Source organism: Coturnix japonica, chromosome 5, assembly GCF_054131305.1.
Source record: "Coturnix japonica strain WE chromosome 5, WE-NBRP24, whole genome shotgun sequence".
Classification (NCBI taxonomy): Eukaryota; Metazoa; Chordata; class Aves; order Galliformes; family Phasianidae; genus Coturnix; species Coturnix japonica.
In genome coordinates this window covers 45,960,417-45,973,526 of record NC_140667.1, presented here as the reverse complement: position 1 = coordinate 45,973,526, position 13,110 = coordinate 45,960,417, and the positions used below count along the sequence as shown (strand labels likewise).

Genomic DNA, 13,110 nt, shown 5'->3' with positions numbered 1-13,110 from the left:
CCATTTGAGAATAATAGGCCCCTTTGATTTCTGATTGTCTGCTTTTTTTTCTTTTTTCTTTTTTTTTTTTTTTTTTACTTTTTTTGGAACGTTTGAAATTAAACCTTGTAAGTATTTTAATCTGAGAACTTTAATGGTCATGGAAATGATTTCTATATTTAAAATAACTGCATTAAATTTAGACAAAATGGAAGTATATGAATATACAATATAGACAACTATCTGCTGTATACCAGGCACAAAATTAAGTACATATGATATCACAGTTTATATGGGTTATTATTGATGATTTTCCTAAGTTTAATGTATATTTATTGTTCAGATTAGATCAGTTTGCTTTCGCTATGTTCTGCAATAGCTTACTGATCTATTGATGTTATTTTTATAGTAGCTTTGTTTTTATTTATAAGTTCTAAAAACTATTTTCCACTTTGTTTTCAATAGAAGTAACCTCTTTGAAGAGTTGTTTTATTGTCTAGGAATCATCTATATTTTTTACTTGGAATTCAGACAGGAAATACCAGAAAATGTCTTTACAGTTTTCTTCCCTCATTTTTATATGGTGAAGAGGAGGGATGGGGAAAGAGCCAGACTGCATGAAGCTCGAGTGCTTCAGTATATTTGCTTGAAGCAAAGGACTCTGTTTAGGAGCTTTTTGCCCCTTTAAAAATATATATTGACTAATACATAAAATTCACAGTTCATAAATGAACTTCTAAACCTCTGAACTGTAGTTTCTAGCAGAGGGCATATCAAAGAATAAATGATACTATTTGTAACTGTATATTGAACTTGATTCATTCTTTTACAGTCCTGTAACTTCTATAAACTTGTGGTATGTGTCCTGGTTTCTACAATGTAATCCACTTGTTCTGGTAAAACATAGCTCAGGTTAACAAGAGCAGAGTTAGTGTTGGCGTGGAGCTTTCTGCTGTATCTCCTGCACCAAAAGGGCAGAACTATTTATGGCAAAAATCTGTTGGCAGCAGTAGAATTTGTTAATAGGACACTTTTTTTTGCCTTGGAAGATGCACAGCCACAACACTATGCCATACAAATGTCTTCTACTGTACATTTTTACATAGTGAGTATGAATAGTATGGTGTCTTTCAAAGCTATTTTTTTAATTGAATGTAATTAATATTACATAGTTTTTTGAGATTAAAATGAGCTTTAAACAGGTAGGAATGGGATTGTGAATTGATGAAACAATCTGATGAAGTTCTGCATCTGGCATTACTAGGTATGCCTGGCTAGCCTAACCTCTAAATATATTCCACAGAAAGTAATTTAATGAAATGAGTATGAAATGAAGGAAAAATGCTAGCTTGGTTAAAAACAAGCAAAATATTGTGCACCACATTCTCATTACATTCAAAACAAATAATTTATCAGTGTACCTCTTTTATACTACATTGTCAGTGATGACCACAGATTTGATTGTTTCTGGAATTTTAAAGGTGTGATTTCAAGGATAAAACTGTCAAATACATCACTGCTTCTTTTCTAAAACTTTTCTCACACTAAGATTTATTTAACAACTGTGCTTAACCAAAATATCTTTGAATGTGTGTGATTTGCTGATTGCATATTGTCACTCATAAAATGGCCTGAGCATTTCCGGGGCTTTTGAACAATTTTAATGTGATCTGATTCTAGAATTTGCATTGAAAAGAGCTTAAGGAAGTGTGGAAGGATCTAACTGGGAACCATAACGTGTAGGTTTGGATTAGATGAAGGTTAAATTAAAAGCTGAGGAAGTGAATGAAACCTGTTATTTCACTGGTGGACCACATGCACTTTGGAGAAGCGGTATCTGCAGTTTGGAAGGACTGTGATATCAGGGATTGATTAGTTCTTAGTTACTTTAGCAAATCTGTGTGCTATATGAAAAAACCAAATGCTTTGGATGCAAGAGAAGGAGCTTGACATCTACTTATCTTTATTTCCAGTGCTCAATTAATGAAATTTCAATGTGTTCCTCCTCAAGACTGTATTAATATGTTGTGGTGATTGTGTTATCATCAATACTAAGCTGGGAAATATTTTCACCCTTATTTAAAAGAGGAAGAGGGGGGAAATTTCATATTTTAGCTCAGCTCTGTTCAAATGGATGTACTTTTAAAGCGAGGCTGCAAAACTGGCTTACTCCTATCTAAGTATGACTTTTGTCTACTATCAAGTAATGCTTAACAGAGGACAGTTTGGACTCAGCTTCTTCCAAGTAGAAGTGCTGTAGGATATCAGAGAGCTGTTTACATGTGCCTTTATATTGTCCTTATTTATCTTTCTAGATCCTCTTGTTTCAGCTGTTTTAATAAATTTTGTATATAGGTTTGTCCGTTGTCTTTGATGGAAAAAGAGATGACTATTTCCCTGAATTGATAAAATGGGCAACTGAGAACGGAGCATCCACGGAGGGTTTTGAAATAGCTAACTTTGAAGAGGAGGGGTTTGGTTTGAAGGCAACAAGAGAGATAAAGGTGAGCATGTGAACACTTGACTTGGTTAGCAGATTATGTTTGAAATGTAGCTGCTGAGCTCTGAAACATTCGTGTTCTTCTATATTTTGGCTGCCGATGAAACTGCCATTTTGAAAAGCTTAACTGTGTGCTTGAGAAATAAAATGCTAATAAAATTGAATATTACTTTGACTGTTGAATAGTACTGTGAATTTATTGGTCTGTTATCCTTGTTTGCCCATAATGATTACCTAATTGCAAGAGTGCTTTTACCTTATTAATGTAGCCTGCTCACATACTTTCTAACTGCTCTAGTATTTTCTCTTTCACATTACTTTTAAGCACTGGTCTTTTTGCCTCATGGGAGGTACTGTGATACTTATTTTCTAGTGAATTTGGAGGGGAAAAAAATACAAAACAAAACCCTGATACTGAATATCTTTCAATTGTCAGGTAAGGAAAATAGATGGAACTATTGAATGGTCAGCATTTAAGCTGTTTTTTTAACAGCTGTTTCCCATCTGTAAAATGGAGGATGGGAAGAGACAATCAGCTGCTGTAGGAAGAATGCTGAAGAATGAGTATGTTATGTTCACTCTAGGGCTTTAGCAGCATGATCTGAAGACTAACACTGCTGATTGATAAGGATTCAAATCTCAAGACAATTCTCCTAAAATCAGGGGCAGTGGAAAACGTTACTGGGAAAAAATACTTGATCGCACAGTTAATAGCAATATAATGGATATTGTACATTTTGAGGTTGTAGACAGCCTACATGTTGGCATCTAGGAAGTGAAGCACTTTATTTTGTAATACACATCTGTTTTAAGTTTTGTGTAATGCAGATCTGGACGCTTCAGTGTTTAATTTTTGGTGGAAGAGAAAGAAGAATTTTGTGAAATAATTCTCAGTAAAAAAAAAAAAAAAGAAAACCTTGGAATTTAATGATGTATACGTAATGCTTGACACGTCATATAAGTGCTAATTGACTCTCTCTGTTTTATCTTTCTGCAGGCTGAGGAGTTATTTCTGTGGGTCCCTAGAAAACTGTTGATGACTGTTGAGTCAGCTAAAAACTCAGTATTAGGTAAGATATTAAGGAAGTTCTTAAGCAAGAAGTATGAGATCACTTAAAGTCTCTTATTTATCTGATCTATTATACCACAGGACTTGATTACCTTCACCATCAGATCTGGCATATGCAGCAGCTTGAGCATAGTGGAAAAAAACTTTGTTTCTGGCTGAGTGTACTGGGTATATTTCATGTATTCCAGACGGATGACTGTTATTTTGAACACATATGTAGCAAGTACAGTGCTTGATGTATAATGTATCATGTAGTTTCTACAATACTGCAAGATGAAATGTTCTCAGACACTGTGTATTTTTCTAGCTTCATATCTTCCATGTGATTGTAGGAGGTGTTTACTAACTCAAATCACTTGTAGCAAAATACAATGCAGGTGGTCAGATGTTTTAGAAAGCTGAAAAACTCTTCTTGGCTGAGGATTCTTACATGTTATTTCAGAATCTTAACTTAAAGTGAGTGTAAGGTGATATTTTCCGTGGCTGGTTAATTTAGTGCTTTGCCTTTCTGATTAATTCAGGTTCCCTGTATTCTCAAGATCGAATTCTTCAAGCCATGGGCAATATAACATTGGCATTCCATCTACTTTGTGAGCGAGCCAACCCTAACTCTTTCTGGATGCCTTACATCCAGACTCTCCCCAATGAATATGATACTCCTCTCTACTTTGAAGAAGATGAAGTACAGTATCTTCAGTCAACTCAGGCCATACATGATGTTTTTAGCCAATATAAAAACACAGCTCGACAATATGCATATTTCTACAAAGTCATTCAGGTAAGCATCTTAAATATAGAGTATATATATGTAGTTCATCTCATGATTGAGGAAGATGTGGAAGCAGTGATGCTTCGTAATAGGGAAAGTGTATTGTTCTTAAAAGGTTTGAATCATCAAAACAACTTCCTGCTGTTTTTCTGAACTGCTATTTAAAAATTCACAGTTCAGTAGTTTTATGAATATATGAGAATGTATTTAGCTGGTTGAGAGAAGTGATTACTGCCCTTTGTTTGATGCAGTTGAGATTTCTCCTGGAATGCTGTATGTTCTTGGGCCCAGCAGCACAAGAACATTGGCAAAATGGAATGAGTGCAGAGAGGGGCTAAGACCTCACTTGTTTTAGCCCTTCTGTGCACAAAAAGACACAGGAAACTAAACTTGTTCAGTCTGAGGAGAAGAAGTGGTCCAGTTATTTCTTTCACTTTTTCCTTGTGGTAGACAGATTCCAGATGTTTCCCTCTAAGTAGCTGGGCTCAGTGACTTCCAGAGTTCTCATACAACTTGTTCGATTCATTGAAAAATGTATTTTACAGTAGTCAAAGCAAAAACAATTTTTAATTGATGGAAGAGAATATTGCATACATAGCCTTTCCAAGGGCTGTGGTTTACCTGTAGCTTTCCCTTCTATTAAACGTAATTATTTTGATTGGTTTTAAATACATAAACACATCTGGTAACAGTTTGAATACAGGGAGCCTGTGAGATTCCTGGACTTTTCATCATCTTCTGAAGTAATGATTTAAATTGAGCTTTTGAGATAGAACTGTTACTCTGGCTGTCTTGATATAATGTTGCGGGTGAATAGAGATATGTTGTGGTCTGGGTCAGATTCAGTGTCCAATCATCCAAAGCTTCTTGTGTCTGTATAAAAGATGTAATGATGTACTGAATTTCCACAAATGTGCAGTATAGTGAGATGCTTTTTGGACATAGGAGAGGTCAGAAAACACAGAACAATTATGTTCTCCTGTAGCGTTATCAGAGTAACATTACTGAATTCTTCTAACTGCTCTTCGTAATCTTGTGATACTTAATCAGGTAGCTAATCTGTGGTTAGTTCTAACGATTTCCTAACACTATTACATGAGCATTAGTCAATGTGAGAGGTTATGTGATTACAACAGTAAGAACAAAAAATTCCATTCTGCAGAGAAACAAGATCTGGATTGGGACTGCCATGTGTCCAGTACTTCTGAACATCTACTCAGTGATTGAAGTAATTGATGAATGTATATTAACTGATACTAAGGTGACACAAACAACTGAAGAATGTTTATAGAATACAGTGATGTAATAGCATGTGACATATTATGTAGAAAAAAAGTCTGAGTGTTTGACAAAACGTTTTTTGCCCATGAAAGTTTTATGACTAACAAGATCTGTTTAAGGATGGCCAAGTTATTCAATTTCTCTTATTTCTTAAAGCTAATCAAAGATAATTTGTTTAACATTTAAGCTAATGTCATCAAAGCAATATCTCGCTAAATAATACATATTTGGTATCAAAGATCACGCTGTTGATTGTTAGGGTAAGAGGAGCTACATTTTAAGCAAAGAAAATAATGTAAGTAGGATAACTTCAGAGGCAGACTGTCTTGGGAAACCTGATAATGATTTTCTGTATGTGGTAACAAGCTTTTAATACACTGTACTTTTGCACTTTTTTATATTATCAATTGCAACAAAACTGGTATGGTACCTCACGTTTTCTCCGCAGCATGCCCTTGTGGCTTGACAGCCAAGAGTGAAAATTGTATTCTGGAGTGCATTAAATGTAACGATCTGGTCAAAAGTGATTATCCCACTGTTTTTAGCATTGATGCAGCTTCTTCTGGAATGCTGCATGCAGTTCTATGCTCCACAACTCAAAAAGGATGTTAGGATACTTGAATGTGTCAATACTGATACTGATGGTAACAAACCTGGTTAAGGAGCTGGAAGGCATCCTGTGAGGAGCAGCTGAACACACTGGGTTAGTTAAGTTGAGAAAAAGGGACTTCACTGCTTTCTCTTAACTTCCTGAGGAGGAGAAGAGCAGAGGGAAGTGCTGATCTCTTCTCCTTTGTCCTTTGATTGACAAGACATGCTTTAATGGCTGAAAGCAGTAAGGTTTAGACCAGGAGGTTAGTTAGACACTGGAGTATACTTTCTAGAGAGGTGATTGATGCTCTCTGCCTGTCTATGAGGCATTTGGATAATGTGTTCTTAATGATATGTTTTAAATTTGGGTCAGCCCCAAGATAGTTTGACAGCTGATCTTTATACTCGTAGGGCCCCTTCCAACTGAAACTGTTCTGATACTTTTGAGACCAGTATAGTTCAGCTTCATCTGCTGCTATGGATAACTTTGTGGAAACAGCTTTTAGATGTAATTATGTACTTCTCTCTAGGCTTCTTATTTGTATACCAAAGAAAAAATATAGTATGGTGCCATTGTCTTTCACATGAAATATTAAACATACAGGTTCTGGTCATTTGTGATTTAAAAAAAAGCAAAACAAAACTGTACCAAATCTTTCTTAACCTCCTGACAAACGCTTTTTGCATAACATAACTACTGTTTTAAAATTAACATGAGCATGATCATGGATCAGGTAGGAATCATATGCTTTATTTTACTTGTTCTTTAGAAACCGTGTAGTAATATTTACTGAGTAACCATTAGGTATGTTCTGATTATTTGGTGCCATGCTAGGTAACCACAGTTTCAACTGAATACTTCCTTACTAGCATTCAGCAAAAATGTCACATTAGAAAGATAGACAGATCTATCCAGGGCTGCCAAGTGAATGTACTAAGTACTAATCAGTGCTTTTGTTGAAAAGTCATGGGAAGATTTTAATACTACTTGATCACTGTTTCTACTTGTATTTTTAAGAGCTTATAGTGTTTGAAATAGTGAAGAAAACCATGCACAAGGTGCCTCCTTTTGTTTTTCTCCCATAAACAAAGCATTACTTTCATTGTTCAGGAAAGAGAAAATGAATTTTTGTATCATCTTGTACATGCTCTTATTTTATTAACAAATTTGACACAAAAATATTAACACAAAGGGTAATGTGTTGTATGGAAATTCAAGAACATATGGAAAAGGGGAAAAGTGGTGAAAAAGATTCATCGTGAAAATGAAAAGAAGGCAAAGCAGAACTGTTTTCTTATGAAGGGCAGAGCATTCTACAAGCTTAATGAAAGTAAATGTGGGACTTCTGTGTACTGTTTCATTCAGTACTGCTACATTTGAATAAGTATTTTAAGGAAAGCTGGTGCTTGTGACCAGGATTTTGATTCCCCTTCAGGTGTGCAGTCTTAGTGTTTTTTAAAACATTTTAAGTACTCATTTTGCATTACAAAAATCTTATATTTGCATTCTTGATGGTTCGTTTGACCACAGGAAATCGAGTAGAATCTTGAAATAAGAGGGTGGGTTTTGTTAGTTGTTTTTTTTTAATATCTGGAGACACTGAAAAAGGGATTAATCTGTGAACTAGCGTTTTTTGTGTGCAAAATGTTTGTAATGACTAGGGGAAGAAAAGGGTTAAACGATTTAAGTGCTTCATTGTCTTACCATATAGGATTTCTAGACTGTTATTAAAATAATTCTGTTTCTGATACATGTGCAGATTTAAACAACTTGACAAGCGTTGGTCTGTTTTATTTCATGAGCTTGTCAGTGATGGTGGATTTCTCAGAGCACTGCAGTTCTAACTCTTTCTCAAAGTGATTAGTCCAGATACACATGAGGAATGGGCAGATTTATGCATTTCACAGCTGTTGCAAGCCAAACTGTGGTCTGGTTTGATAAGCAGAAACAGGTGTGATGTTGAGTAGACAAAAATAAACCTTTGAGCATGTTAGCCAGGGTCTATAAACCACACTGACACCTTTCTAAATGTATGTAATTTGATAACTAAAGAATAGTTGAAAGTTCTTGCAGATGTGTCTTAAAGGTGTATTTAGCCTCTGCATTGCTATCAAAATACAGCAAATGGTCAGAGGAGTACTTTCATCATAACAGATTCATTGCTTTAAGTTTTTGTAGTTTATTCCAAAGAGGAGTTTAGTAAACTGCAGGGTTCTCTTTTCCCTTGGAAGGTACATGTGTGACTTCCATTAACATTTATGGGCACTGCACATGTAGTGAAGGGTGAATAGAGTCCAAATATTGATGGCTTCGTATTTAAGAAAATATATATTGTAGGTTGAAATGTGGCATAATAAGCACAAGAGGGAGCCATATAGTTTACAGACTTTCACAGTAAGATTATATGTGTAAAGAAAATTATGCTTTGAGGCTTTAAAAAAAAAAAAAGTATGCAGTGGTTTTCCTGTTCTACTTTTTCTCACAGCTCCACCTGGATGACTGTTTGTAGTCTACTGAAGAGAAACTTGTATAAATCAAAACAAGACATGGAATGCTTCTAGAGCAGATGGAAGTACCACGATACTGTTTAATCATTTTGGACACTGCAAATGTGGTAGAGGTTGTTCCTGTTGAACTCCATGTGGTTGGTGATTGCCCTGCCCTCTCATTTGGCTAGGTTGCAGAGCCTCAAAGGGATTAACAGCTCCTCCCAATTTAGTGTTGGCTGCAAACTTACTTAGTACATCTTAAAGTCCTGTATCCAAGTCATTGATGAAAGCAATGAGAATTGGCCCTAAAATAAAGCCCTGTTGAACCCCAATGATGACTAGCTGCCAGCCAAGTGTAACCCTATTTTCTGCAACCCTTTGAGCCTGACCTGTCAGCCACTTGTTCATCTGTTGCATTATGTTTTTGCCTAGCTGTCTGCTGGACATTTTGTCCACAAGAATACTTGTGAGAAGGAATATGGAAAGCTTTGCTAAAATCTGAATCAGTTATGCCAGCAGGCTTCCTTTGCTCAGCAAGGTGAGTGATCTTGTAAAAAGGAGACTGAAGGTAGAGACGAAGAATTAATAGCCTTCAGGAATCCTAGGTCTTGGAGATAGTGGGGGGAAAAGTGATGTACCAGTGGCCTAAGAGTATCAGTCTGGGAAATCTTAAGCTGACTGGGAATATGTGCATCCATTGCTGCTGCTGATAAATTTTGTGTGGCTATGATGACTGAGAGAGAAGCCAGAGGACTGGAGGAAAGCAAAGTACCATTTCTATGTTCCAGAAGGGCAGGAAGGAGGAGCTGGTTGAGCCCCTGTATGGTTGTAAAGTCCAGTTGGTGGCCAGTGTACCCCAGGGCTCAGTACTGGTTCAGTGTCATGCAACGTATTCATTAATAAATGACAGGAAAAAAACAGTTCAGTTGGAAGGGACCTACAAAGATCATCATGTCTAACTGCCTCGCTGCTTTGTGAAGTTAAAGCATGTTATTAAAAGTGTTATCTAAATGCCTCTTGAGCACAGTAATGGAGCATTAACTGTCTCTTTACTGAGACTGTTTCAGTATTTGACCATGCTCACAGTTACATTTTTCCTAATATCCAGTCTGAACCTCCCCTGTTGCAGGTTTATGCTGTTACTACATGTCATCAGTGACTAGGGGTATGAATCTGGCATCTCTTTCTCTGCTTCCCCCTCATGTGGGAGAGGAGCAGTGAGCATCTCAGCCTCCTTTTCTCCAACACAAAACAAGTTTGTTCACTGTCTCTCCTTGCTGGACATGGCCCGTTTATCAGCTTTGTTGCCTTTCTCTGCATGCATTCAAGTATCTTAAACATCCTTCTTATTTTATGGGACTGAACACGGTATTCAAAGTGAGGCTGTACCAGCAGAAAATATGGAGGGAATGACCTCTTTTTGAGCAGCTGGCTGTGCTGCAATTGATGAATCCTAAAGTGCATCTTTCATCCTTTGCTGCCAGGGTGTGCTGCTATCTTATGCTGAGCCTGCTGTAGCCAGCACCCCCAGGTCCCTCTCTTCCTGAGCCCTCTTTTCACATATGTTCACCATTACTCTGTTTGAGGTGCAGAACCCAGCACCTGTGTTAAATTTCATATTGATAATTGCCTAATGTTCCACACTATCTAAATTCTTCTATGAGGTCTCTGATCCCTCCAGGGACTCAGCAGCACCTCCTAGTTCAGTGTCATCAGCAAATGCACTAAGGATGTGTTCAACTGCATTAAGCTCATTGATAAAAATCTTGAACAGAACCAACTCTAAACTTGAGCACGGGGGAATGCCACTAGTGACTGGCCAGCAGCCAGGTGATGGGGCACAGAGTGCCCTCAGCAAATCTGCTGATGACACAGAATGGGAGAAGTGACTGAAACACCAGAGGGTTGTGCTGCCATTCAGAAGGAATTTAACAGACTGGAGAAATAGGCTGACAGGAACTTCGTGAGCAATCTGTGAATGTGCTGGGGGCCAAGTTGAACACTAGCCAGTAATTTGTCTTTGCTACGGAGGGCCGGTGCCGTCCTGGGCTGCATTAGGAGAAGTGCTGGCAGCAGTCTGAGAAAGGTGATCCACTTGGCACACAGGAAACTTGGTCAGAACATCTTTTTTACTATGAGGACGACTGAGCATTGCTTCTCTGAGGTTCCCCACAGAGACTGGGATCTGCAACCTTGGAGAAAGTCAAATGCTGTCTAGACATGGTCCTGGGCTGCCTGCTCTGGGTGTCCCTACTTGAACAGGAAGGTTGCACCAGATGAACCCAGAGGTCCCTTCCAATCTCTACCATTCTGAATCTGAAGCTTGGGCCATTTCTCATTTGGTTAATTTGACCATTTGGGTGAATGGAAGAATGCTGGAAATACCTGTTGTTCAAACCGTAACCTGTTGTACTTAAGCCATAACATGACACTTTGAGTAATTTGTAGCAAAACCTTTAAAATATATAATAACATAAAGAAAATCAGCATTTGTTTATAAAGAACTTGCAATAGTATGTACTTTAATAGCTGACTTTAAATTTAGAAGAAATGTCAAGTTCCAGGTGCTTGCAAATAGCTACTTCTTTTATAATCTTATAGAGGCAAAGGTCTCTAGTTGTGGATTAAATTAATTCAGTCATGTTTTAATTACGTGTGCATTCTTCTTGTTAAACTGCCTTGCTTAAAAGAAATGTTAACTTAGTTAGGAAGCAAGTTTTCCTTCTTGCCAGTAAACTGAGGTGCCTTTAATGAGTACATCCTGGCAGAAGGTTTTTCTGGCCAGTAGAAGTTAACTTATTAAGAAATGCCTATGATGGGACCTCCTTTCTGTAACTTACTCTTGCATAAGGGTAGCATAAATATCAGTGTATAAAGAATGATTGTCAGTCAGTAACTAAGAATTTCAGAATTAAGCTGACTGGGTAGAGCCAGTTTTGCTTTATTTCTCCATACTGTTTCTATTCTATACTATTCCACTAAAGTGTATGATTTTTCTGGTCAGTGTCAAGTGGAATGTCTGGTTTCTGTCTGTACTTAGCTTTAAGATACAGCCATGTAACTTTCACATGTTAAATAACATTTGAGTTAAATGCAGACAAACATGCTAACTTTTAAAATGCTCTATTCAGGCAAATGTTTGGAAGTTGGATTTTTTTTTTCTTTGTTTGTTTTATATTGATATAATAGATACAAGATATTTTAATGCTTCTACAGAGTTTAATACGCAACCAAAAGTAAATGTATTTGGAAGCAGAATACAATTTTGATCACATAGCAGCCAGGTCCTCAGAACTCTGTATTTTCTCCCATTTAATTTATACTCATTGGCATGCCAGTCAAACAGCTTTTTTTCAAGTAATGTCAATGTCACTGGGGGGAAAAAATGGCACCATTGTAAATTCTGTATCTTTCCTCTTTATTTACTTATCTGCTATAAATGTCAGCCTTAGGAGAGATTTAAAATTTCATTGTATGGGCAGTTACAGAGGTATGATAGTGTTGCTATTTATATTTGCTTTGTCCAAATTTCAGCAGCTGAGTTGTTCTGCTTGATCAATAATAAATCAATAGTCAGCTAATGACAGAATATATTTATGCTTTTCTGTGTTTTTCTTCTCTGTAAGGGCCAAAAATATTGTATTAATCTGTTTTGCTGGCAGCGAACTGAAGGTCGATTCTTTGCTTGTACTGGACTGTTCAGTGTATTTACTGTAAGGTGGTTTAGACTTTGTAAACCTGGGCCTATTTCCTGATAAGTGTGTGTGTGTGTGTGTGTGTGTGTATATATATATATATTCTTCTGGTATATCTCACCCTTGGCTACAGTGACAATAACAGCACATCCTAGGGCTTTGTTGGGCCATTCCTGTGGCCTCCCCTCTCTATGAGAGAAGCAGCTGCGGGCTTTGCTGGCTTATGTATGTCTAAATTTGTCTTGGCCAGATGAAGAGCTCAAGACCTTGCAAGGGTAGGAGGGTTCCTTCCTTCTTCCTCTGTTCCCTCCTTGCCTCCCACTGGAGCATGGCGACAGCTTTGGGCTTGGAGCCAGCCGGACACAGGGGGAGGTGTTGGGCTGTTTGGGCAGCATTTGCTCCTCAAACAGCTGTTCCCTAGCTCCTCCAAGGAAAAGGTGGCAGGCCATATGGAGGCATCCTGTGGTCCAGATTCAGCCGATGGGTGCCAGTTGGACCGTGCTGGCCTAGATCAAAATGCAGGCACATCCTACGTCGTGTCTGTTATTTCTTAACAGCCAGAATGTTTTAAAATTGGATGGGGACAAGACAGGGTAAAATATATCTTTCAGTTTGGATGAGGATCTCATCTTTCTTTGGACATTTGTGGTTAAGATCAAATCAGTAGGATTTAATTTATTTTATATTCTGAGTGGTTAGCATTCATTTGTGATCTATATCATTTACTAGCCTAAAT

At 37.4% G+C, this 13,110-nt stretch overlaps 1 protein-coding gene across 2 annotated transcripts in view; it reads left to right on the top strand.

The window, feature by feature from the left end:
* The window catches only part of SETD3 (SET domain containing 3, actin N3(tau)-histidine methyltransferase), a 52,796-nt gene that overhangs the window by 17,415 nt on the left and 22,271 nt on the right, over window positions 1-13,110 (top strand). For both annotated transcript variants that reach the window (XM_015865625.3, XM_085550539.1), the window contains 3 exons: window positions 2,335-2,483; window positions 3,477-3,549; window positions 4,070-4,326. In XM_015865625.3, coding sequence (XP_015721111.2) covers window positions 2,335-2,483; window positions 3,477-3,549; window positions 4,070-4,326 — 479 coding nt within the window. The remainder of the gene's footprint in view (window positions 1-2,334; window positions 2,484-3,476; window positions 3,550-4,069; window positions 4,327-13,110) is intronic.